Source organism: Ascaphus truei, chromosome 5 (genome assembly GCF_040206685.1).
Source record: "Ascaphus truei isolate aAscTru1 chromosome 5, aAscTru1.hap1, whole genome shotgun sequence".
NCBI lineage: Eukaryota > Metazoa > Chordata > Amphibia > Anura > Ascaphidae > Ascaphus > Ascaphus truei.
This window is the reverse complement of record NC_134487.1, coordinates 267100323-267127077: the sequence shown is the minus strand read 5'-3', so window position 1 is coordinate 267127077 and position 26755 is coordinate 267100323. Positions and strand designations below refer to the sequence as shown.

The window sequence follows — 26755 nt, the reverse complement described above, 5'->3', positions numbered from 1 at the left end:
TTGCACTCCCCCTGGTAATATGGTCGTCAGTCCGCGTTGACGATTGTAGAGATCCCTGTGACACTCTAAGGCATATACCTGGTTGCACTACTCTCGTAGGACGGGATCTAGGAGCGAATTGGACAGTGGCAACTCGTTGGTCTCTTTCAGGTATGCTCTGATTACAGCTTGTACTATATCAGTATTTGTTCCCAAGATTATCGGATACTTGCACTGGTCTTGGGGCTCCGGGCATACCATTGCGGCTACATGCATGGGGTGTTTCTTGCTGGTGTTCAGTTGGAGTATTTCCAGTTGAACCCTTACAATCCCATCGATGGGGTAGTCTTCCTTACTTAACCCCCTCACCTTCATATGTTCGGCGACCGCAGGGGGCAGTGTTTAAGGTGCTGGTCATAGAACTTGCGGTATATAATGGTCACTTGGGATCCGGTGTCCAGTAGGGCAGAGGCATATATGCCTTCCAGTACAACAGGCATGATGGCCGAGGGGCCTACTTGACTGTAAGCATCCCCTGGTAAGGCTTCATCACTGGGGCCGGAGTCAGGAGGAGCCTCTTCGGATCCAGGATGGGTTTCTGTGTCAGACTCTGCAATTTGTACGCGGCAGACCATTGACCGAGCTCAATTTCCTCTATCGGGAGGTTTTTCCTCTGGGGGATCCTCCCTCTCCGGACAGTCACTGGAGAAGTGGCCCTTCTTACCGCAGTTATAACAAACGACTTTGCGGCGTTCAGGGCGACCCTCGTACGTGGAAGATGGTTTCTCGGAGGTACGGCCCTTCCCAGCAGGCGACTTGTGGGTCACCTCCTCCTCCCGGTTGGAAGATTTCTTACCCTTTGGGGTTGAGGGGACAGGGGTGTCACTCTTGATGAGTTCCTTGGTCTTTTTGGAGTCATGAAAATGTAGCTGCACCTCATGTCTTCTGATATGATGCAAAAATTCCATGTAGCTAGGTGGTACAGCAGCGATCGGGGCGGCCCGCATCACTATAGCTATGAGGTGGCTAGGCAACGACCCCTTTAGTAGCTGTTTGAGTTGGTACCGGTCCACTTCGGCGACTGAAATGATGTTTTTGGACAGGAGGTTCCCCAATGACAGCTGTAGTTTGCAGACAAATCCTCTCCTTCTTTTTGGCGAAGAGCCTTGAACTGGGCCATCAGCTCATCCTCGTCGTCTTCTCCCGTATAGGACCGAGTGAGCATTTCCACCAGTTACTGCGCCGTAACTTCTCCTTCCATTTCACGATGCGTCCGCACCAGTTGGGAGGCTAGGGATCTGAGACACTCAACCAATCTCTGTCTTTTGCTGGCTTCGGAGCACGACCACACCGCTATTACTTAGAGAGTATGTTCCCACCATGTTTCGATCCCTTCTTCTCCTGAAGGCGTCGGTAGAATTCCAGAAAAGGCTTTTAGCTTCCGGTAGTTCTGTATTTTAAAACGAGATGGTTATAGCTTCTACTAGTTGGGAGGCTGTCATATTCACGGAAAGACCTCCACTAAGGGGCTGACTACTAGCTCCAGTTCCGACACTAGGCATGGGTGTGGGACTGCCTGACGTCTATCAGGAGTAGACGAGGTGGGTGGGCTCCCCGCCCAGCTGCTGACTCCTCCTAAACCGCTCGGGGTGAAGGAGACCTTAGGGGGACGTACCCTGTGAGGAGTACGGGACACCCGGTGGGTCGTGTTTGGCCCAGTACTGGTGGATGGTTCTTCGGGAGCCTGTGTGTCAGGATATATCATGAGACAGTCCTCTGCGGAGGGCTCTGGTAGGTTTAATACATGGGGAACAGTCTCGGAGCATATGTCACGTACGGTGGCCAGGAGTTAGGTGGTCCCCCGGCCGTCAGCATCAAGTTTATAGTCTACCACCCGGGTGGTTGTCAGTCCAGGACAATATCTTATTGCGAGACTTGTGTGCGCACTGCGAATAAGTCCGTGTCATTTTATACTCCCGCCACTGCAACCATGCGTCTTGGGGACATGCGGAGCGCTAAGGCCCAATCATTGACTTCTTGCTTTGACGGCACAGACATGATGGCGTTTTATTCGGACAATTTGATATGGAATAGGGCACCCCAGGTCTGCTCTCAGCAGCACCTCCAAATGTAACGGGTATTCCCCCACCCAATCGCATATAGAGTGTATGTGCGGGGAACCTAATGTTACCAGGTGTGGTGCATTATACCTGTCAGGCTCACAGGAGGCCTGAGCCTCCGCTAGTGAGAGCCTGGGGTGAATCTCTGGAACGTTCTGGTTTGCAGCGCCTCCACCTGTGTAGGGTTCTAGAAATGTAGAAGGTTGCCTACACAGGACCCACATACACAATAAGCACATACATGGAGATGTATATAACCATTTTACTGTATATGCAGAATAACTGTAACACTTACATCAATATCAGCAATAACCACTATGATCTTGATAATACTACTCCCCCTAGGGGGTAACTCCACACCATATACCGAATGTCATTCACTCCACTAGGAGTGTACCTTGCACCCACCACCGTGTATCCCCACACCATGTCCACAGTCTAACCCCTTTGTCCCGTGGTCAGCGCTGCCACTATGTGTGAAAATATATATATTGTGATACATTGGTGCACTTATGAAGGTACCTGCCGAGTGCTCATGCACTCGGGCCAGCAATCAACTTCGAAAAGGATCCGCCGCTTGGTGATCCCGTCTGCGATCCGGTCCTTCCTTACACGAGGGCCCGCCATGGGCGACCCCACCCTGGAGATAGTCTCTGTCTCTTTGGGCGTAGGCTTGAGCCCAAGCCTCTTCTCGGGGAGCGCGGCGTCCGCTGGGTCCCTAACTATCACTGATACTAATGTGGCAGGGTCCCTAAACTAGGGCCTGTCCCTGTAGCACCACAAGCTGTGAGGGGCTCAGGACCTAACTGGGGCCTAGGGGGCTGCTGGCCTAATGCAGTGGGTCACAGACCCCTGCACTCACCTCCTTCCCTAGCTCTGCTTGGTCCTGACTGCCTGTCTGCAAAAAAAACCCGCGAAATTTATCCATAGCTCCTGCAGGGCAATCCTCCAGCCCTATTGGCTCACTGGCGTCACATGGGATGCTCCCGAGGCTCATGGGACTTGTTGTCCCTTCCAAGAGCCTTCCCTGGTATGTTAGGGTTCGCACGCTATATCACTGCGCATGCGCAAGGTTTCTGCTGGCCGCCGCAACTCCGCCTGTACTGCGCATGCGCGAACTCGCGCAAAATGGCGGTGCCCTGCTCGGGAGCTGCCGGGATCCTCCGGAGCACCGGAGCGCTCCCTGCTCGGCCCCCACCCTCCAGAAGTGCCGGCGGGTCTGTCGGGTGACCCCCAGCAGCGGAGGTAACGAGGATGGGGGGGGTGCGGGGCAGAGGGGGACAACCTGGCTACATCAGCTTATGCTTAGTTTATTAACCCCTTCAAGATATATTTTACAGAACATTTGTATGCATTTAGCATAGGGACCTGCTACTGAGACTTACCTTGACGTTTGTTAGCTTGTCATTATTTGATAAAAGGATGTCACCAAAAGATTCCTTTGTCTTACAGACTTAGGTTTCACTATGTATATTTATTGCCCCATTTATTGTTAGCCCAATGGGAGAAGTGCACGGATTAACTTTCTGTTTTTTCACATATGTATGGCCAATCTTTTCACCAGCAGCATGCTCCTTACACGGAGAAGCGCGGTGAATATATACATTTGTTTTACATTGGGTGAATTTAAAACAGTAGAACTAATGAATAAAATAAGACATGATCTAGAAAGATATTTGGCAGTGTTTTCCAGAATTGTGTTGTTTTGGTCAGAGATTGTTCCAAGAGTTTTTGGTAAAGCGCAAGGGATTGGTTAACTTTGGGAAAATGTAGACAGGATGTCAACGCTGCAATATCACGTTTTGTACACAAGTAGGTGGGGTGATAGTCAGACACAGGGACTTAGAGGAAGAGAATAGAGATGTTTTGAGGAGCTATGGGTTCATCTGAATGATATTGGGTTGGACTTATTCAACATGGGTTTGCAAAATGGAATTGAGTGTGTTAGTTCTGTGTGGGTGTTGAGTCCATTCCAGATTTATCATGGACTCACTAGCGGCGGGATATGCTTGCCAGTTGGATGCTGTTAAAAGCTGATGGCTTTTTGTTGGCCACATGTGGCCTTGGAAAGGTAGCGCAACGCCTTTAGCTTTGAGGGTTGGGTTGCGCTAACCTTTTGCTTGATAAGGTTTGAGACATGCCCACTGGCTGGCATATGTTGATAATATGTTAGATGGTTAATGGATGTCAAGGACTATGTTTATATTAATAAATGCTATGGCCGTTTTCATCCAAATACTTTAACTGGTTATTATGGTTTTGAGTGGAGATGGCTTGTTTTAAGGTATATTAAGTAATTCAGCAAGCAGGTGTGTGGGTGCATGCATCCTACATTTACAGAACTTTGTTTACCTCCTGAACATGATTGTATACAGTATGTTTTGTGCAGTGACATTAATTGTATGCCTGCATGTGCTACGTTCATACGACAGTGTGTGTTTGTATTGCAGTGATACAGAAGGTGTCTGTCTGCATGTCCCCTGTAATGGCAATGACAAGGCTTTGTGACAGAGTAATGCAGTTACAGAGCTTTCTATGTGTTTGACTCATGTGTGGGGGTTATGTAATGTGAGTCAATGTACCTTTCAGATGTACAGTATGTGTCCTGCAGTAACAATACTGTGTGCTTAGATCTAGCACTAATAGGTGTGTATGTGTATGTGTATGTGTGTGTGTGTGTGTGTGTGTATGTGTTGCAACAATAGTGTTTTGTGTATGTTTTGCAGTAGCGATGCTGGCTGCATATGTGTATTGCAGTAACAGTGCTTGTTATGTGTGTATTGCAGTAACAGTAATGATTATGTGTGTGAGTATATTGCAGGAACGATGCTTGCTGTGTGTGTTACAGTAACAGTGCATGTTTTGTGTGTATTGCAGAAACAGTGCTTGCTATGTGTGTATTACACTAACAGTGCATGTTTTGTGTGTATTGCAGGAACAGTGTTTTTATTGCAGTAACTTTGGCCATATCTTTTTAGTTTAATACAGGTACCCTGTGCATGTGTAATACAGTAGCAATGCTCTGCCTTTGTATTGCAGTAACAAAGGTATTGTGACTTGTGAGATACTGCAGTAGTAACTTATCTTTGCATATTTCTATGTGAATAGTCTGTATACAGCGTTACCAGGACTATGTATAAGTGCATTAGCAAGGCTATTAATGCATATCGTCAAGTAACAAGGCTATGTGCATTAATAAAGCTGTTTATACATATTGAGAAGTAACAGGGTAGGTGTATAGTATGTCTGTATGGTTTTTATTTATTGACCATACTATGATGCTGATTCCGTGCTTTACAGAAATAGTATAGAAGACATGCCCTGTAGTAAAGAGGCAGTGTTTGTGTGCTTTCTACATAGAGAGGTTTACATGACCTCCATTGACAATGCTGTATTTTTCTGCTCTCTGCATCAATAGTTTCAATTACTCTTTAATGAATGACAGTGCTGTGTGTGTACTTGTGCTCTGCAGTGATAAGACCATGTATATGATGCAATAACCATTCTGTGGATGATTTTGTCCTTGGGTGGCTACATAGCTTTAAGAGGCTAGGACAGGTTAATTCAGTCCTGTATAGTATTTCATTTATTGATAAATTGCACAAGAAGTTTGAAAAATAATTCCTAGCCTGTCCTCTGCAGCGTTAGTGCTGTAACAGGCCAGTTTGAATACTGTGTATGCTGCAGTACAGTATGTGCATCTCCCACAGTAACAAGCTTGAGATCCACACTTACTCCTACAATAGATATTTACGGGCATATTTAATGGACTTGCTGATGAGCTTGGCCAGTGATCAGCTGAATCGGTAACTGCTGCAAAGTCAAACAGATGGAGATTATGTGAGAGAAAGAGAGGGGAGGGTGCTAGGGAAGAAAGAGGAGGGAGTGGAAGAAATGGGCTGGGTGAGAAATCCAAGACACCTGTGTGATGTTACCTTCTGAATAATATAGGTCTGAAGTGCTCAGTCATAGGAAGCAAGAGACAATTCAGCAGAGGCTGGAAGACAAGACTTGAGCCCTGTAGTACAGTGCTGAGAATACAGAAACAAGGAACAGCACAGAGAGAGAGAGAGAGCAATATTGCCAATCTTGTAATTTACTTACAAGGTGGAGCTGAGAAATGATGAGCTAAATACTGTGCGTCTTTTAAAAGAAAACAGTCTAGATAAGAAGAAATGGAAATAGAAACAAAATAGGCTTTTCTTTTGCTCAAAAGGATAAACTGCCTTTTTATTGCTGTACGCAGAACCTACTAACATTTTTGGATTGATTCTCCAGTAAATTAAAAAAAAACAAAAAAAACAATAAGGTAGCTTTTAGGTGCAGTGAATTAAGAGAAAGCAGTCAGAGTTAACCCACCTGCTCCTATTAGACTGCAACTGTTCTGCCTGGAATTTGGAGCAGTGAAGAGATGGTACATATTCCAGATGATGGAGATTTTAACTCGTTCATGGAGCAGTGTGAGAGTGCAGAAGGCTGGCAGAGCCAGTATAACAAGGGAGGGGTGACCGTGTGGAGCCGGGAGCAGGACAGCAGCAAGGCTGTGAAGAAGCTCAAGGTGAGACCCTCCCACTTACTCTTACGTTTAAGGTAATCCATAGTTCCATAGCAAACGTGCCCCCGTAAATACGTTATCACATACCTTAAAGTGAATTCTAGACATGTTTGAGAGTCAATTGGGTGTAAATGTTTTATGGTAGGGGCTCACTATTGATGCATTTGCCTAGAACACATCCATCATTGCTGTATTATAGGAAACACTGCACCATTGTGTCCATAAGCACAGAAAGGTGTAATTGTGCTATACAAAGGATGGGCTTTAGGCCTTCATTTGAAATGGGAATTTTTTTTAATGGGTACTAATAAAATGTCAGCACCGTTTCAGAGCTTTCAGTTTATTGATTCTTTGAGACAATGCTTCTTGTTTTCTTGCAAGAAATATACTTTTAACATGGTAAGCTGTTCTTAACCCTTTTGCTGCCCAAAGGCCTGCATGTTTGCTTTGAAGTCCTCCCATGGCAGCAGAAGGGGTTACATTGATTTTTTTTGATTTTTTTAAAAATGATGCTGCCTTTTTACTGTTATTTTTTTTACATGTTGATCATGTGACCTGGACTGTGGAAAGAGTTAAATGTGTAATGGAGACACTTGAAAAGAGGCTTTTTCCTTAGACAAGCATTTGTCGATTTGTGTATGTCTGTTTTCTGGCTGCAAAAAAATGGTGCAGAATTACATTGCTTTCAACTAGACCTCTTTCTTTGATTAAATCTGGGGCAGTATTACAATAGGAAACTTCAAAACCTCGACAAGCCTGCATTGAAGGGGACATTGGTGCAGAACAGTACTATGCAGCCTCTGGCTCAAATTCGGGGTAACACACACACACACACTTTCTGACTCCAATTGTTCTATTTATTTTTACTACTTCACTACTTTATTTTCCCTAACCACTGCCATCCGACGTGACTATCTTGTTCCACGCTACCAATAGACATGGTGGGTCAGTGCTTGTTTTAGGTCTATCCTGCCAATTGATTGTTCCCTAGAGAAGTTGCAGCTCTGTTTAGTGTGCAGTGTATTGTTTAGATGACAGATACTTATCCTATATTTGTAGTGTATGTAGAGGAAGGCAACCCCCACTCCACACCCCTGTTTTGGAAAATGTATTTTGAGGATACCAAGGTCCATTGAGATCTGGGGGTTTAAACCAAATAATGGAACTGCATCAAAAACCTTTTTGAATGCTAAACAAATAATGTAAGCCTGTGAAATATCACTCAGAAGGATAAGTGGTTAACATGTCAATGTGTAAAGTACAGTTCTAGCACTGCATTCGCATCTCTTGCAGATTTTACAAACTTTCTGTTCTCAAGCCCTTTATATAGTGTAGTATGACGCTGCTTCCTTGTGTTGTAGAAGAGTTTAGTCTGAGCTGATCTCTTAAGTACAGGGAAGCAGCTTTACAGCATATTGAGTAGGTAGAGGCTATTTACCGAGCTATGGGGATGATTCTGTATGTGCTGACGTTGCCAACCAGGCTGTTTTTCAGCTGAAATTCCCCATCCATGGGGAATTTCGGACAAAAACGGCCTGCTCGACTGCTTCGACACGTACAGAATCGACTCTTAACGATAGGGTGACTACATTTGTCAACAAAAACCGGGACAAATGTAGCACAAGCAGCGGTCGCACATGCAAGGCCAACGGATTAAAAATCGGGACAGAGCCCTAAAAACCGGCACATCTGGTCACCCTACTTAAGGAGCAGACTTACTCAACCTTATTTAGTTGGCAGCCAGATAAATAAGGGAATTGTTCAGCCTAATCATAACATGCCAACCCTAACCAGTCCTAATGATCTGGTAGAAAAGAATAAAAGAGGGCAAGGGTAATAAAGCAGAGCTGCCAGGTAAGCAGACTTCCTATTGAATATGGCTTATAGTCCAGGATACACACAACCATGCTGCTGTGTATCGCTCCATGATTAAGCGTAGACTAACATTTAATGGCAGATCCGAGGTGTGATGAAATGCAATGTGGCTTAGTGAATCTTGATTTTAGACCTGTTCAGCAGGGTGATGGCAATGCATAGCCTCTTGCGCATGTGCAAAAGGCACAGTATTGCCCACCTTATGCCATGTCGTGTTTTTTTGTTAATGCTAAATGCGTCCTGAACATACTTGTCCTGTGTTCTTATACAAAATACAGACCTGGACTAAATTTTCATAGCATGACTGTCTTGACCAACACCAATGACAAACAGTTGAAGACAAATTCGGGAGTTCAGAGTACTGTTTATCTTCCCAACCTACACCTCCCCACCTGCACCACCCAATCAGGGTTCCTAGGGCATACCTAAAGGGTAGCCATGCAATTTTCAGTTCATTTGAAAATTGTACCAAATACAGAAGAATGTACGAGGCATCTGATCTCCGTCACGCTATTGGGGAAGGTTGCGGCACTAATCACCCAAAAAAGGTTGGAAACCACTGGCCTAGAGTATAAATATTTTTTCTGTACTCAAATTGCAACGTTGTAGTCTATTTTTAATTATTCCAATGGATCAATCATTTCTACATTTGGTACAAATCCAATGTAATTGTTCATGGCAGACTGCTAATAAAATGTGTCCCATTCACACTTTGAGACATGCATGCCTTGTTCTTTCTAATTTATGACTGTTATACGTGTAAGTGTTTACTGGAATTACGGGTTCCTCACAGTAAAACCTTTTTTCAGTCTTGCCTCCAATTCAGTGCATGGCCATGACTGCCAATTGTCATGGCGTCCAAATGTTCTGAATTTAGTAGGATAGTATCAACTGGTTTGGGCAGTGTAATATCACGTTTTGGGAACCGCCTTTTTTTGGCGACTCCTTGCCTCCATGTTTTGCACAGAGTTTGACAAGTCGGATGCCTCCCAAACTGGAAATACAGAGCGCAGAATGAGAAAAAGGACAAGGCAACTAACTGGTCGCTAATCTATGAGGTTATTCAGTGGCCAGTAGTGTTTCACACTTGGCCAGATGTTTTGCAATGGATGTCCGAAACAATAGCCCCAAAACACTTTGTTTAGTTAACCTACAGCCAAATAATAGCCAACTCCAATCCTCCAGCGCTACTAACATGTCAGGATATCCCTGCTTCAGCACAGATGGTTCAGTCTTCGAGACATTGAACCACCTGTGCTGACGTGGGGATATCCTGAAAACCTGACTTGTTAGTAGCTCTGGAGTACTGGAGTTGGCTACCCCTGTCTTATAGCAATGTTTTCATTAATAGGCTCTATAGCAATTTGGTTACTGTTGCATACCATTTTTAGATTATTATTTATTATTATTTGTAGCGATTTTCAGACAAGATATACATTTGACACACATGATTATTGCAATTGGTACAAGACAGAGTAGTCATGGTACATATGAAAGTTATACAAGGCAAAATGGAGACAAAAAAAGAATAGATGTAACAGGAACAGCCCTAAGACATTCAGAACCAAAGATTGAAAGATTTAATTATTTTTATCTCCTATTTACTTTTTTTTTTTTCCATTTAAAACCAGAAACCACAACCAAGATCCCCCAAAAATTGAAATTGCAAAGCCACGGGATAAAAAGTCAAAGGGCAGCACAACCCATAAAGACGTAAACATACCAACATAAATAAAAATATGTATTTACAGATGTAGCCAACGTTATTGCAACATGTAGCGCACTGCTGCGGGTGAAATGGAGCGATAGCCCCTGATTTCCCTACACACACACATACACTGTATGTCTCACTGCAGTGTGCCACAGATTGCAATAGAGTGTATACAGGGAGCTTCCGTGCTCATTTTGGACCCTGCTTATGATTTTCTCTTATTTTGATAATCGTTTCAGTTTAATGCCAACAAGTAGTAAATGTCTAGCTACCTTGACTGCTATTGTGACATACACTTGTGACAGTGATATTAGGAATTTTTGTTTGAAAACTGACTTAAGGGTAAATGAAATTATCACTTTGTCAACTTCGTATTGGTTCTGTTTTCCTGTCCCAAATTACTTTATTTCTATCTATAGCTAAATCTCGACAATACTTTACAAAATAGTCATTTGATTTAATGAGCTTTACAATGGGTGTGCATGCAGATGTGTTGCAGGACGCGTACCATTTTAGTGCAGTTCATAGATGACATTAAAGTGCACAGCGCTTGGAAACCTCTTGGGCCTCTTCAAACCTATGTGCATGAAGAATAAGGCCCGGGCCATAGAGGGGTGGGGAGAGCGGAGGCGCGCTAATGCTGAGGCTCGCCTGCTTCAGTCAGCGCGATTGCACGGACTTGCAGGCGAGCCAGCGTGCGCGAAGGGAGCCGGGGGGAGGTGGTTGGAGGCGGGGCAGTGACGTCGCTGGGCCAATCGCCCGCGACGCACTGACGTCAATGTCACAGCGCCGACATCACGGCGCCGTGACGTTGATGCTGCTGTGCAGTGATTGGAGGTTTTCAGCCGACAGCGCGCTGAAAAACAGCTTGGTGCTCGGCTGAAACCTCCAAAGCCTGAGCACGCCTGCGGACGCTCGCGTGAGCCCCCTCTCAAGGCATCCTCATTGAGGATGCAGGGGCTCAGCGCGGAGCGTCCGCATGCCTCAGCACGGCTGGTCCATCTATGGACGCAGCCTAAGAGCACAAATAGTCTTACCCCGGAGAGCTTATGATCCAATTACCCCTCTCTCTATACACTGTATATAGGAAAGAGTGCAAGGTTCCAATTGAGCATGCCTGCCTAATATTCAACACTGCAATGTTTTAGTGGAGAAGTGTCTTGTTTCTATTAAAACATCACACATTATCTCTGGGAAGCTGCTTGTGACTTCTGTATTGATTTTAGTGTCTATGTGGTTTTGACTGATGTAAATTATGGGAGTATACGAATAGCTTGAGGTGCGTTGTTTAACTATCCCATGGGAGAAGTCTTTATATATTTGTCTATTGTACATTACGAACAGAACTGGTAAATACTCCAAAATATTATAAGACATGTATGCTCATCTAGCAGGTTATTGTTCTTTATACTCTTGGACAGCAAAGGAATTGGGCATTATATAGTAATGAAGACTGTTAAGTAGCAAAGCATTGAACTTACACAGTTCACTGTCCCATCAGTATTACAAATTAGGTTCTTAGTTCATCAGGGCAGGAACTAGTGTTACTAAATTCAACTACTGTATGTACTGAATGGTGTAGGCATTGTAGCAGTACATTGTTGATATTACACTCCTAGTTTTTTATTTTTATTTATAAAAATGTTTTACCAGGAAGTAATACATTGAGAGTTACCTCTCGTTTTCAAGTATGTCCTGGAAAAGAGTTATAAAAAATACATGGTTACATTAAAAGAACAGGGTTATAAAATGAATTCAGACATTTCATGGACAGATAGAGTTGGAAAATTGGGTACAGGGGATAAAGGGATGATGAGTTTCAGATTGTTAAAGCTGCTCTATTTCATCAGCAAACGGCTCACACCCTTTGGCTGTGCCAAAGGCTGTCCGCCTTTGGGGCAACGCAGTTGTACACTGGGGTGGTTGCGAGTTCAGTGCTGACGCCAGGAGGATTGGTTATTATACAAATCCGTACCTACGGACTGCTTATCTGACTTATTCTCAATTGTTGCAGGTTTGCTAAATGCATTCCTATCCCTGTTCAAGGGCAAGGAACATATTGTCAGGCAGCAGCAGTAAATAAGCTGTGTGTTCAAAAAAACATTTATGTTAAAACTGCAGTTAAACCAGTGATCTCCCATGGTTTTTCCCTATACAGAAACCTAGGAGTTTCACTCTTCTCATGTTCGGGTCTTGCCCCCTGTGCATGTCCTATGTTTTTTATTTGTTTTTTTTATCTATGATTTTCCTAACCACTAGCGTTACCATGGTAACATTTAAACTGCAATGGACTCTGGGAAGAGCTTCATTTTAACCTCCTTGAGACTTGATATTTCAAACGTTTCTATCTCCAGCACAGATGATCCCAAAAACCTTTTAATATGAGGACACAAGAAAGCACAGTTCTAATCTAAATAATATTCAGCATCCTATTTTTTTTCATTTCTCATTTTGAGTCCATAATGAACACAATGGATCATTAGGCAGCAAACCCATTATTTCCTAAGAAGGAAATTACAGTTAATTTTTCCAGAAAAATAAAAATGGGTCTCTGGCATCTTACATGGGCCTGGGGGGGAGGGAGGTGGTTAAGAGCATATACATTTTATTGAAAGGTGTCGATGTAATTTATTTTTTTGTTTTTTAATGTTACTGGCATTATTATAAATTAGAAACCCATTGTCCCCACCGTATTGTTTTGCATAGTTCCATCTATTTAAGTAACAAATGCATGCGAGGCAAAATAAAGGCCAATTATTTTCCCTTAAAGAAACCATTTTCACCTCCTCTCAACCTTAATAAATTTAACCTCTGCAAAACAATCACTGATGTACATGCATTAAAGGGTGCATTATTTATTTTTTAATTACCTTCTCAATGATGATTACTTTTGGATGTTGTTTTTACCTAATCTTTTTCATAACTCTTTCTGAGACCTTGTATCTACTGTCGACTCCCTTCCAATTTTTTTTTCTTCCATTGTTAGTACAACGTAATGAGGTGCTTGTTGCCCAAGAGTATAAGAAGTTAATACTTTGGTAAGATAACTGCACTGCTCCTATTGGAAATCAAACACCTATTTTTCACAGGACACCGCGATAAGTAAGAAATGCAATTAATGGAGGATTGGTTCTTTGTAAGTGAACCAATTAAATTGATGAGTTTTTCATAAAATAACTTGCCTGCTGAGTAATGCATCTAAAAATGTGGAATGGTCCTCTATCACAAACAGAACAACATGATTCAGTGTGATAAGACTGATGGGAAGTGGTGCGGTCCACATTAACTGCATGTTTTAACAGTTCACCACTTGACTGCTACAGTAGTTTTCATTGTAAAACCACACCGTCCAAGGGTCTTCGAACTGGATAGTATCTCCTAACTTCCAGCTTTACCTGTATAGCAGGTTCTATACAGAGTTTTTATGTCCAGTAAATTAGGCTCGGTTGTCTCCTTTTCCCACCTAGTTGAAACTTGGGACATTCGGCTAAATACATGACACACACCTTTTTACACACACCTTTTTACACACACCTTTTTACACACACCTTTTTAAGGTTCTCTTCATAATGAGGCAACTCCCCTTCTCATTCCATCGCTTCTGTCCCCCAGAAATGCTTGTTTGAGTTTAACTTCTATAATGTTGGTACTTTACCCTGCCCCCTAAGCATGTCCTGCTTTACAAAACAATACATCATAGTCTTAATCTCTAGCTTCTGAGGTTACAATGATAACCTTTAGACTTCTCTGGGAAGTGCACCATTTTAACCTCCCAATTAATATTGCAATGTGTATAGATCTCCTGAATAGAACATCATAAAACGCCGTTAAATAGGACTAGAAGTGGTCTCGTTAAATAAAAAAAATTTAAATAAGTGTCTGAGCCCACCATTTGCATACTGGTAAGCATGGATGATCCTGAGACATGTATCCATGTTTGTGTTACCCTCTTTGCCTGGCACTAGATACGCTAATATTTACATGGCAGTGCTCATACTGTTAACTTATCAGGGTGCTGGAACCGCGCAGGCTGGGTGTGCATGCGGGTGTAATAATGACGGACGCCAGGAACTTTCTTAGTACAAACAAGGAGCCTTTATTACCCTTTACTGACACAGCTGTGCATTGCAGCCACATATGTAGACCATGTGACTGCGTAATGCTAAAGACCCCAACAGTAGGATGAATGAATGAATAACCAGATACTTGTAGGGGGGACCCCTAAACATAAACTTCATAGAAGACAGGTACTGGGTTGCAGTCCCGGATGGTAAGCTCGCTAATAAGTGACGTTGTTGTTAACAATAACACCAGGAAGATTGAGCATAATAACACCCTATAACGTACCAATTGTCTAAATAAAGTCCTGAACAGGAAAACATGTAGCAAGCGATTGACTCACTCTGAGTGCTGCACAGTCCATGCAATTCAAAGGTGAGGGGTCCCCAGGTGTGCTTCCGTCCAAGGGGTAGGCTAGTAGAGAAGGAGAAAAACTGGAAGAGCACTACTGTAGGTATCAAAAAAGTAGAAAGGAGGGTGCGCATCCCATAAAAAGATTATTTATTGGTCATGGAAAAACAGGGCAATGGAGAGCCCTACTAACGTTTCATGCTTCACAGAGCGCTTTCTCAAGGTATATTACATTATTTTATATTATTATATTATTGTAATATTAATTACAAATATAATATATGTAATTAATATTACAATAATATAATAATATAAAATAATGTAATTTACCTTGAGAAAGCGCTCTGTGAAGCGTGAAACGTTGGTAGGGCTCTCCATTGCCCTGTTTTTCCATGACCAATAAATAATCTTTTTATGGGATACGCACCCTCCTTTCTACTTTTTTGATACCTACAGTAGTGCTCTTCCAGTTTTTCTCCTTCTCTACCAGTCACATATGTACCATCTTTTTCCCCAGCCAATAAAAGCTGGGTCGCATATAAAAAGTGTTAATTCGGTACAGGTGGTGCTCAGTGTCTCTCTTTTTTTACCTTTTTCTCAATGTACTGACACCCATGCAGGACAGTATTGTAAGCAAATGCTGATGAAAGTTGGGTGCCAGGAACTTTTCTCAGTGTTTTTTCTTTATTTACATTGAACAGTCGAACATACTTCATCCTTTTGAGTATCCATGCAGCATCCCCAAAGAGGCACATTGCTTGTCTTTTATCCATCCCACAGGACCCATTGTCAGGGTGCCTTCCTGCTTGAGTATCCCCAACCCATCACCCTGTGGAGAGCTCTGCAGGACCCCCGACCCACTCGGTGGTTACTTATTAGAAGTAACACTTTCCCTTACTGGAAAATAACAAAGGTGACCGTAAATGCCAACGTGCCTAGTTTCACATTGAAACATCTGTCTCCTCCTGGGATCTGAACCTAGAATGTTCTACACCCACTCTATATCTATATCGTAGTGACATCATTAGTCACCATGCCTACTGGGGGAGTGCTTTGGATTTTACTTGGTATCCTATACCCAGTGACAGATAAGATACCTTCTAGAAGGTGGGTGTGGCTAGGTTTGTGCCTAGTCACTGTACATCATGTGATGGGAGAGGACTGTTGGGCTGAAATTATACTCTCTGCAATGGTGCTGGTGCGCGCAACAAACACATGGCTTAATCCCTATGTGGCCGCACACCAGTGTGCGCACAATGGAGCGCGACTGCTTTTGAAAAGACCAAAAATGTCCTTTTCAAGCGCGGCCGCATCACGTGAGAGGTTAAGCTAATGAGGGTGAACCAGCTTTGTGACGTGTCCGCCACGCCACCCCAATCTCATGATGCCAAGTTCACACATCGCTGGGGCTGCAGGTGTGCGTGAGGCTATGCGGTCCGTCGCGCGCAAGTAAGGACTATAATCTTGGCCTTACACTGTAACTGCCCATACAGTTAACCCTCTAGGGCCCTTAACCCCCTAAGTAAATGTAGTGATCCTAAAGAGGCATTACACGTATATTTATATACAGTCTATTTCCTCCTATCAATTCTACTGTTTTAAAGCTCTTCCCTGGGTGCCCTTGCTTAACACCCCTAGGGAGATACTGACACTTGACTTGATCTGGATTACTTGACCTGTCCCCGTTCTGCATGATGTCTGTTACACTTTCATGAGACCCTTTATCGGGCCCTGGCCGAATTAATGCTGTTTAGAGATCCATTTCCCATCTCTGCAGTGTACTGTAACTGCCACTTCTAGGCAGACGGGTACTGAGGCCGCTATGGACCTACCTGTAGAACTTGTACTGGCACACCCTGGGCGCTCTCAGGGACCTCCTGCAGGGCATTTGCCTCCTCTGCTGTGAACTGTGCTCACCTGGCCATATCTGTGGGTAGTCTCTTGTTCAAACTACAACATAATAAACAGGGACAGATCTTTCTTAACCTATCTATCATTATTATTATTATTATTATTATTATTATTTTTCTCTCTCTCTCTCACGTTACTCCTGGAACCTGAGTTCCAGAACATTCTCCCCAGTCTATATACTGTACTGGTGATGTCACTATCACCAGGCAGAAAGTGCCACTGTCACTCAGTACCATGTGAGGGGAGGGGACATTAAACAGTATGAGCCTAGACAGTTAACCCCCAAAGGCTGATTACTTCTCACACTAACAAGCCGTTTCAAAATGGGGATACATTTAAAAGCCCAAATGTCCATGAGACATATGTCATATACAGACCTGTGTTGTAATGCTGCCTGCCAAAGGATTACTGAATGCAAGTCTTGTAGATTTTCTGATTTAGAAAATGAGCTGTTTTGTAATTAACAAGAATGTGATTAACTGGTGGCTTGTGCAGAAAACCCTTAGCTATGTAATTTCTTAAAAGGGTAGTAAGATTATTAATAAAATCCAGGATTATGCTGAGTTTAGAATTTGATCAGGTGGCTCCATACCAGTGAGCTACAATCTCTTTGTATTTAATTTTTTGTCCCGCTGTGTCTTGATCTAATTGTGTTGTTAGTAAGGTGGTATATAATTAATACTACTAAATGACTCCAGCCCATAGGGACAATTTTTTTTTAAATTTCTTTTTTTAATATAATTTACGGCATTGTGAAATGTTATAGTGGGAAAAAGACTTTAAACCAGGATTGGCACAACCTGTTTTAGTAACAGAGATGCTTGGTAGTTCGTTACAATGCATAATACTTGTCAAACAAAGCAAACCACAGTTTGGACCGTAAATGAGTCAATATTAGAAAACCTCTAATTTTCTTGTATATTTTCGGAAGGGGAATTACAGTATATAAGATATTATACCACGATGGTTTGCATCATTTTATTTATAATGGGTTTTAGAAGAGGTTGTTGGCTAAGATATGGTGCACACTTGGGTGATAACAGAAAAAGCATAGTTTTGTAGGTACTGTATGTAATTCTTTCGATAGTTTTTGTTTGTTTGTTTTTTGTTTTTTAGCTATCCCAAACTAAATAATGACCGTTGAGTGTACAGCAAGGACAGGAATGGTAATTTGTTTAAAACGTTTACATTTTTCTCTGCATTTATAAATAGACCTTGTCACGTATGACACACACCTGTGAACACGTGACCTGCATATGGGACACCTTTTGCAAATGTCCCTCAAATTAAAAATATCTCCCCTCAATCCTTCCTTATATACCACCTGTCACGAACAGCACACAAGTGTGCACGAGACGTAAGATATGTGTAGTCGGGTCCCCCTCTGGGCTCCCCATGGCTTTCCCCTTACCTCTGCTGCAGGTCGGGAGAGTGCGGCCAGGCAGGGAGGTTGCGCTTGGCGACCGGGTCGCTGGGAGGTTCACGGCGCACCCGACAGCGGGGGCCACCATGTTGAATTGGCCGCGCAGAAGCACTCGCACATGCGCAGAGGACATTCAGAGTCGCGGCGTCCATCTTGCTCCAGCTTGCGCATGCACAGGAGCTAGTGTAGCAGGAGCTATTACACCCAAAGCCCCGCAGGAGAACTAAAAGCCCTAGCAGCCCCTGGGGTGAAGACCACAGGGCTGCCAGGACCTCGGCAACTAGAAAGATACATTTTAGCGCGCTTCCAAGAACACGCCAGTTGGAACCAGGACATAGAAGGGGAAGGTAGGGTCTGCATTTCAGTGGCACTCAGACTAGGCCATTGGAAACACCCTCCCCCTTAGATCCCATAATAGACCCACTCACGTGTAGCTTGTGGCTGCTTTAGGGAAAGGTCCCAGATAGGGACATTTCTCCAGTAGCCGGATAGTGATAGGCAGTGTTCGACAAACCTATACATTTGCACGCCCCGGGCGAGTGGATTTAACATCGTGGCGAGCTCCTATTGGCCCAAGCAGCACACGTGTGGTACTAGGTGGCGAGTATATTTTTTTGTTCGGCAAGTAGATTTTTTGGCGATTTGTCGACCACTGGTGATAGGCATCAGTGAAGACGCCGCACGGTGATTCGCGGCCTGTGGTCTGGGACCAGACCACCTATGCACAGAGACAACTAAAGGTGGGACCCTCCTACCGGAGACCACCCGATGCAGGGGTGGATGCCCTCGCGACGGTGGCATCAGTTTATCCCCATCACTAAGTCGGCCGCACCGAGTACTGGAGTACTCGGCAGGTACCTCAATCAAGTGCACCAACAATTCACGGGGTAGCGCTACTCCATACACTTTGAGTGGGCCTGAAAGTGGGAGAAGGACATCAGGGTATTGGTTCCTGGCATCCAATGTACTTTGGGGACACTCCATTGGTGTACTGTATTTCGTGACATATACATATATACAGCTCAACCCCATTACAGCGTGATCCACTACAACGCAGATCGGCTTATAATGTGGTGTGAGCGTGGCTTCTGTTTAAAAAAATATTATCCTGCTAAGTTGGGATCCCTTTCAGGTGGAGGCGCTGCACTGAAGCGAACACATTATCACCCCAGGCTCCCAGTGGCAGAGGGTCAGGCCTTCTGTGAGCCAAAAGGTAACTGCATACCAGTAGCCCCTATAGTAACGGGGGAACAAGGGCTACATTTGCAATCAGCGTTTATACACACGGCTACTCTAATATTAACTCCTTACTCAATTGTAATCATCTATACGCTTTCACCATCCAAGAATTATGCAAAATGTCAATTAATACTGTATATCTGCCAGGGTCTTGGGTCCCTGTTTATTATAGAAAAAACTATGCACTTAACCAACAAACATCTGTTGTAGCAAAATGTGTCCGAAAAATGTAAATACTCACTCGAGTGTGAACAGTTCATTCAGAGCCCCAAAGCATTGCTTTAGAGATAGATACAGATATATGCAGTGCTTCAGATTACAGAAAAAGATCATTAAAAGAACATGCAATTACAGTAAATGCAAAACCGTTTCTTAAAATAACAAGATAAAACCTAGAACAGAAATCCCTATACTTTACCATTTGCCATTGGGTTTTCCCCAGAGAAGTTACAGGCGTTGAAATATGAGGATTTAGGTGTTTGGTCCAAAACACACACAACTCCAGGCAAACCCTGTATACCATTCTTTTCCCATTGATGCAGCATAAGCCCACCCCTGTCGTGAATCGGCTGCTATGTCGACTGTTTTACGAAAGGGGAAAAAAATACCTCTTGAGATTTAAAATGTTTTGCCTCAATATATGAACACTCATAACCTTAATTTCCCCAATATTTCGCACACTTGAGTAATATCAACAGATTAAAGCTATTATGACGGACGTAACAAGACTAATTACGACTGTCTTGCTCCTAAAATTTGAGTGACAAATGAATATCTGTCCTTGGCGCATCTTAAGTGTGTGTGTGTGGGGTTACGATTACAAATATCTGAACGTTATATTTTAAAGCCGAGGTTATCACTGGATAGTCTTCTTTTTTTAAAATAAATTCACCCAACTAAGCCATGCCCCCCCCCCCCACGCCACTTAATCTGTATAAAACTAGAACAGATAACGTTGCTGCTTGCTAAGAAATCTTACAGGGCAAGGCACCTTTGCTTGCCACATACTCTCCATAACTGCCCTAATAATCCCATCCCCCACTTACTACTTGTCTCCTCTCATAGGTCGCTCCATAAACACCATGCACCAGCTCATGCACATGGCAATACACTGTGGAGACAGATTACATTCCAATCAGAATCTCTGGGGTGTGCAGTGTCTAACTGCCCTCCCCATCGACTTGTCGTCATGTCACTTTCACATAGTGACGTGTTACCATGGCAATGTCCCCTGACCTTGATGGGGAGGGCTGCTCTGTTACAGAGGCCCTGCTCTCTCCCAACCCCTAGCAATCAGTTAATTGCTGTGGGGAAATGTACAGAGCCTATGTAAGCACGATATCGATTATGGGGGGTGAAAATGCACCCTTGCATCCCTGCCTGGTTGCGCTACTGATTCAATGTACTTCATTTCCAAGCCTCTCTATTCCACATTGCTCCAACAATTTTTTTCTGATTTCATCCCCCTATCTTACTTTGTTACGGCCTTTTTGATATTCATTGGAATTCAATCAAGTAGTATCAACGTGCAATATGTCTGGCCCATTGCCATTTTCATTTTTTTTTTCACCCTTGTGATTGTCACGGGCTTTGTTTGCCTTTTAACCCATTCATTATTTTTTTGTTTGCATCTATTTTCTTATTTTTTTTCTCTTAGTGATCACTATGATTAGTCAGTTTCCAAGTTGATAACATTAGAACAATGTGTAATGGACTCAGGACTAATGTACTTCCAAATCAAAGGCAACACTCTTGTTCGTTTGTAAATCACACTATTTCATCTCAAAATGTTTGAGCAGTTAAGTGGCAATACCCCATTCGGTACAGTAAAGGCAGAAAATACTCTAGTGCATTTACATGTCTCACATAAGCTTCATCGTATGTTCTGATCTCTGAAACCTTTTAAGCAGTACATCTTTCAAGTCAATACAAATTCAATGAGTGGGGATTTATTTATTCATATAATTTTTTTATTTTTTATGTTTGTCTATTCAATGGGCCATTTTTAACTTTAACAAGGGCCCATTGGTTTGCATCAAATATTTGGTTATAAATATTTTGTTACCCTGGACTTGTGAACATCTAAATTCTTACAGTAACAATGTGTGTGAACATGAATATATACCAACTTTTGATCATCCTGTAAAGTGTACTCATTTGTAGAATTCAAGTCTCGTTCATTAAACTTTGACCATGCAACTAAGGGTGCGCTCATAGTGCCGGCGACGAGACGTCGCCCGAAAACAAATACATTGCCGCCGCCACGTGCGCTTATAGTGCATGCGACGGAGCGACGCAGTCGTCGCGAAAATCTGAAGCTAGCAAAATTTGATTTTTCAAGGGCCGTCGCATCACGTAACGGCCCTTGAACAAATCAAATTGCCGGAGTCCCGCAACCCGGCCACCCAGCGAAACATAACTTTCGCTGGTGGCGACGGCGATGGGTGACATCACCCACCGTGTCGCCAACAACGGCACTATAGGCACGGCCTTGGGTAAATGGGGTTACTATTTTCAAAGCTACTATTGATGCTCAGTGAATGAGGTCCACTATAGGGTGTGTTTTGGCACATGAGGGGGCAAGCTCTGCTAATCAGAGGACAAATGTATTGGGGGGGGGGGCGGCGGGCGAAGGAGCTCACAAGACTTGTGAAGTGGCGGCCCAACATCGGGAAGGATGGCTCCTTGACCTCATGGGCTCGCTCCCAGTTCCTGTTATCTCCTCTGTAGCAGAGGAAGGGAGATTGGGGCTAAGTAGCTCCACTGGAGCAGCCCCAGAAGCAATAGTGCAAGTCGGGAGGAGCTTTGGACCAGTCAGTGGTACCACCCACGACTGGCTTAGTCCCAGAGATATTGTGTGCTTCTGGAGTTGGGCGTCGGCAAAGAGGGAGGGGGGCAGAGCAACGCTCCACTAGTTCCCATGGGAGAGGCCCCAGGAGGCAGAGAGAAGCAGGCCTTGCCCTTACAGGTGTGAAGGGCATGGGCCCAAGAAGGCCCCAGAAAGACAGGGGCCCAAGAGGAGTCCCCAGCAGATTAAGGTTAGACTAAGGAGTCAGATGCTGGATCTGGCTATACAGGCCCATGGCCAGATTCCCTCCCTCATCACTCGGTGGGGGGAAGAGTTGCACCACAGCATAGGTTTCAGGCAAGTTTTTGCCATGGGAAGTACAGGCTGCCACACGGTAATTTTTCGGGCCAGGAGAGCAGTGGAACCAGCAGTGGCTCAGCTTGTGCCTAGTCTACTATGTTCATGAAGCTGGAGTGGGAGGGTGGGTTAGCTGTGGTCCTGAGCGTGAGGGTTCAGTAGTTTCATGTTGGGGGGGGGGGAGGGGGAAGACGGACACTCCAAGGAGGGTAATTTGTCGGACGAGCCCTCTGTTATTTACTGGAGGCCACTAAAGACATGATTTGGGCAGAGGATTATGTGGACATATGAACTTTGCTTTGTCTAAGGGTTTGTTGGAGATGGCGGTTAAGGAAGGGGATAGTAAGGGGGAGAAGGGAAAGAAGCCGGTTCCCCCAAGACTTTTGGGAACTGATTGGAGGCGTTCATCATCTTGGCAAGGTGAGCAGGCTCCCCAGAGGCGTTTTGCATTTAAGTACCATGACACCACTAAGGCGTACGGTTGGGACAAATGGTGGAAGTACGACTAGTGTTTTGTGGACCTCATGGCAGTTAGAAAGCATGTGCAAGGAGATTTGAAGGACATGGGCTTGTGATTGTCCAAAGATGTTGCAGCATCCATTCCCCACTCCTCCTCCTCCCCCCCCCCCCCTGAATTAAAGGACTGGCTGCCAGTGGAGAGCAGTCGGCTGCACTTATAAATGGGCCAACATATTCCCCACATAAGGGCAAATTTAAGTGTTGCGGCGTCATGATGTTTCAAGCATGTGTGCTGGTCTTGCGGAGCTGACGGCCACAGCGTATGTTGTTGGTGTTGGTGTTTGTTTGTTTTTTTTAGTAAGGGGAAGAGTATGAAGGGGGGGCAGGGAAGGACTAGGTGGAGAAAGGAACGCAACCCTTTGGGGTATGGCCCTTTTTTGTTTCCCGACGGCCGCCGTAGTCAGTCTGTGTTGCTGTGATCCTGTCCTGCTTGCGGACGCGAAAGCAGGAGCCCACTGAGTTGCAGTGGATAGAGAGTCTGCGGATGCCAGACAGCGCTTATTTCACATGTGAGTGCACTTTTGCCCTTACTCTTTTTTATTGTAATAAACCCCACTTTGACCATATTGCTGTGGCTGTATTTGTCATCCTATCTGGTGTAATAGAGTGGTTGTGTAAAGCCTCCCCATGGGGTGTCCCAGCTGAACAGCATTAGAGTGAGGAGAACACCACAAACCACGAGAGGAGAAGGAAATCCGAGAGGAGAAGGAAATCCGTACATCAGAGATTTATTTGGACACTGACTCGCATGTGAGCAGGGCCGCCAAAAGAAATCATGGGGCCCGGGACAAATGAAAGGAGCAGCCCCCTCCCCCCCCCCCCCATGAACCCATAGCGCACCTACCACGAAAAAATATCTATCTTTTAGCGCGCAACTTTTACTTAACTGTTTTCTTATTGTGATACAGAAAAAAACATTACAAAGCAACCTGTTTATTTTTATATTTTCAACAAAAGACATGTGACTGCCTGCTTGGGTGGGTGAATGACAGTAGAATGACAATGGGTGGGTTAATGTTGAATGTGGTTGGGTGGGTGATTGACGGTGGGAGACAGTGACACTAGACGGTGGGTGACAGTGACTGGGTGAGTAGGAGACAGACAGTGACTGGGTGAGTGACAGTGACTGGGTGGGGTGACTTACCTTGACCGGGTGGGTGCAGCTTGCTGCCGGACGCTTTCCTCTCCTGCCCCCGATATCCCTGTGGCAGCTGCCTGTGACGGGAGGTGGGCTTGAGGGCACGGGTGGGGGCACGGGAGGTGGGCTCGGGGGGAGCGCGGGAAGCTGGCCGCGGGGGGAAGCGGGGGTGGGAAAGCAGGCCGCAGGAGGCGCTGGTACTTCCCCCTCCATCCCACGTTGGGAGCGGGGGGGTGGGTGGATGCGGGCCGCAGGAGGAGCTGGTCCTTTCCCCTCCGTCCCACGTTGGGAGCGGGTGGGGGAGATGCGGGTCGGACGAGGAGCTGGTCCTTCCCCCTCCGTCCCACATTGGGAGCGGGTGGGGAGATGCGGGTCGCACGAGGATCTGGTCCTTCCCCCTCCGTCCCACGTTGGGAGCGGGTGGGGGAGATGCGGGCCGCACGAGGAGCTGGTCCTTCCCCCTCCATCCCACGTTGGGAGCAGGTGGGGGAGATGCGGGCCGCACGAGGAGCTGGTCCTTCCCCCTCCGTCCCACGTTGGGAGCGGATGTGGGGGAGATGCGGGCCGCACGAGGAGCTGGTCCTTCCCCCTCCATCCCACGTTGGGAGCGTGTGTGGGGGGGGGGGGAGAGTGGGGAGCGTGGGGGGAGTGGGCCCTGCGCATATGCGCCGGGACTGCGGAGAATCGCCGCCATTTTTTTAAACTTTTTTTTAAATGTATTTAATTAACTGGCGCCCGGCCGCGGAGGGGGCCCGGGACGCCAGTGCCCTTTCTCCCTCGCTGTTGGCGGCCCTGCGTGTGAGTGCATTTCATTAGTGTCTTATCCTTATCCCATTCGAGACTTGCCAATTGACCATTACAGCACATCGATATTCTTTTATGTAATTTTAATTGCATTATTATTTTGCGTTCCCCGCACTCTTTTCTCTATTTTAAGAATCATAATGCCTGCCTTCCTTTTCACCCCCACCTGTTAATTTAGACACATTGGTTTAGACTTGTTTAAAACATACTCCACCACCTCTTCTACTGTATTTACTCAATCCCTCCAAAAAAGGGAATGACCCTCTATCAACAGCCCAGTCAGGAATATCATTCAACCATGTTTCAGTAATGCCCATGATATCATACTGCTCTGTTCTAGCTATTCAAGCGCCCCCGTATTATCTGTTGAGTTTCATGTATTAGCAAGCATGCACTTCATCTATTTTTTTAAATGTAGTTGAATACACAACTCATGAGTAACTCCTCAATAATGGAGTTCATTCAATGTATATCCCATTGATGGACTGTCACCAATTTTTATGTGTTGGTCTGTACCCCCAGTCCAATGCTGTTCCTGCTCCCCCTCCTTAGGTAAGGCAATGCTAGTTAGCTGTGATATATCACCTGGGCCAAGTTGGTATGGTGATATCACGCGTAAAACCTCCATACAGAGAAGTAAAGGCACCTGAAAACCCAACTAGTTTGCAGAACTATTCCACTTCAGGAGTTGCTAGGCAACAACACTATGACCCTAGCGCTAGACCTTGTTTAATAAATCTGAGTCTGACTTAATACCCTTTCTCAGTTCCAACATTTTCTGCATAACATAAATAAGTCAACTTTTACACCCAATAGCCTGAACATAGAAATGTAGCCCCAAATCTGTAATGGTTTGGTTCTCCAAAACTAGAATTTGTAATTACAAAAAAACAAAAATAAATGTGTGTGTGTGTCTATCTATATCCTGACCACTGGTGGCAGGACTGTGATTAAAAAGGTTTTGATTTTGGACAAATGCCTATACTGTATACACTTATTGAAATAACTTTGTTCAAACATTTATTAGCATAGGCTTTTTTTCTTTCTTTATTTTATGGTTCTTACATTTTGATCCTGATGTGCACTGGCCGTGTACATGCTTGAAGATTTACAAAAAAAAAAAAAAATTAATTTAAAACTGTAATATATATATATATATATATATATATATATATATATATATATATATATATATATATATATATATATATATATATATATATATATATATATATATATATATATATATATATATATATATATATATATATATATATATATATATTACAGTTTTAAATTAATTTTTTTTTTTTTTTTTTTACACACACACCTGTATGCTCATCTGCAGGTCTGCAACCCCGCCTTTCCCCATTATCACACAGCACTTCCACTGCAGCAAGGGATTCTGGGAAATGACATGCAAATGAGCACACAGTGCCACTTTTTGCTTCAAAAGCCATTTTTAACATGGTTCACTATAGGCTTAAGCTTGCTGCATGGTCACAGCTTTGAGCACAGCCAGGGTAAAGGTATATATATTTATATATAATGATTTATTTGATGTAGTGTATGGCTAGTTCTTGGTGCTACAGTTCTGGAGTTGAGGTTGTGATAATGTTTAATATAACTGAACTGGTGCACTCATCTCTATAGAAGGCCCTTCTATTATTATTATTTATTTTACATGTAGTGGTGTTCCTCTGCCCCCCCCCCCCTACCTCCGCTGCGGGGGTGATCGCTGGTGTCGCCGGAGCCAAGCGGCGGACCCGGCGTCATTTCTGGAGGGTGGGGGCCGAGCAGGGAGCGCTCCGGAGGCTCCGCAGCAGCCCAACTGTACATGGCGCCACCATGTTGTCCCTGCGGCGGCCATTATGGTGATCGCGCATGAGCAGTGACAGCGCGCGCGGCACTAGCCAACCAGGGAAT

The 26755-nt window shown here is 44.5% G+C and overlaps 1 protein-coding gene across 2 annotated transcripts in view; it reads left to right on the top strand.

The window, feature by feature from the left end:
- The first annotated feature begins 5998 nt into the window (after positions 1 to 5998).
- The window catches only part of LOC142495908 (START domain-containing protein 10-like), a 59147-nt gene continuing 38390 nt past the window's right edge, over positions 5999 to 26755 (top strand). The window contains exon 1 of one of the 2 annotated variants that reach the window (XM_075602015.1): positions 5999 to 6657. In XM_075602015.1, the coding sequence (XP_075458130.1) occupies positions 6511 to 6657 (147 nt within the window). In that variant the 5' untranslated portion in view covers positions 5999 to 6510. Of the gene's footprint in view, positions 6658 to 8340; positions 8509 to 26755 lie in introns of those variants that run through there. The other variant, XM_075602016.1, reaches the window with a different exon arrangement.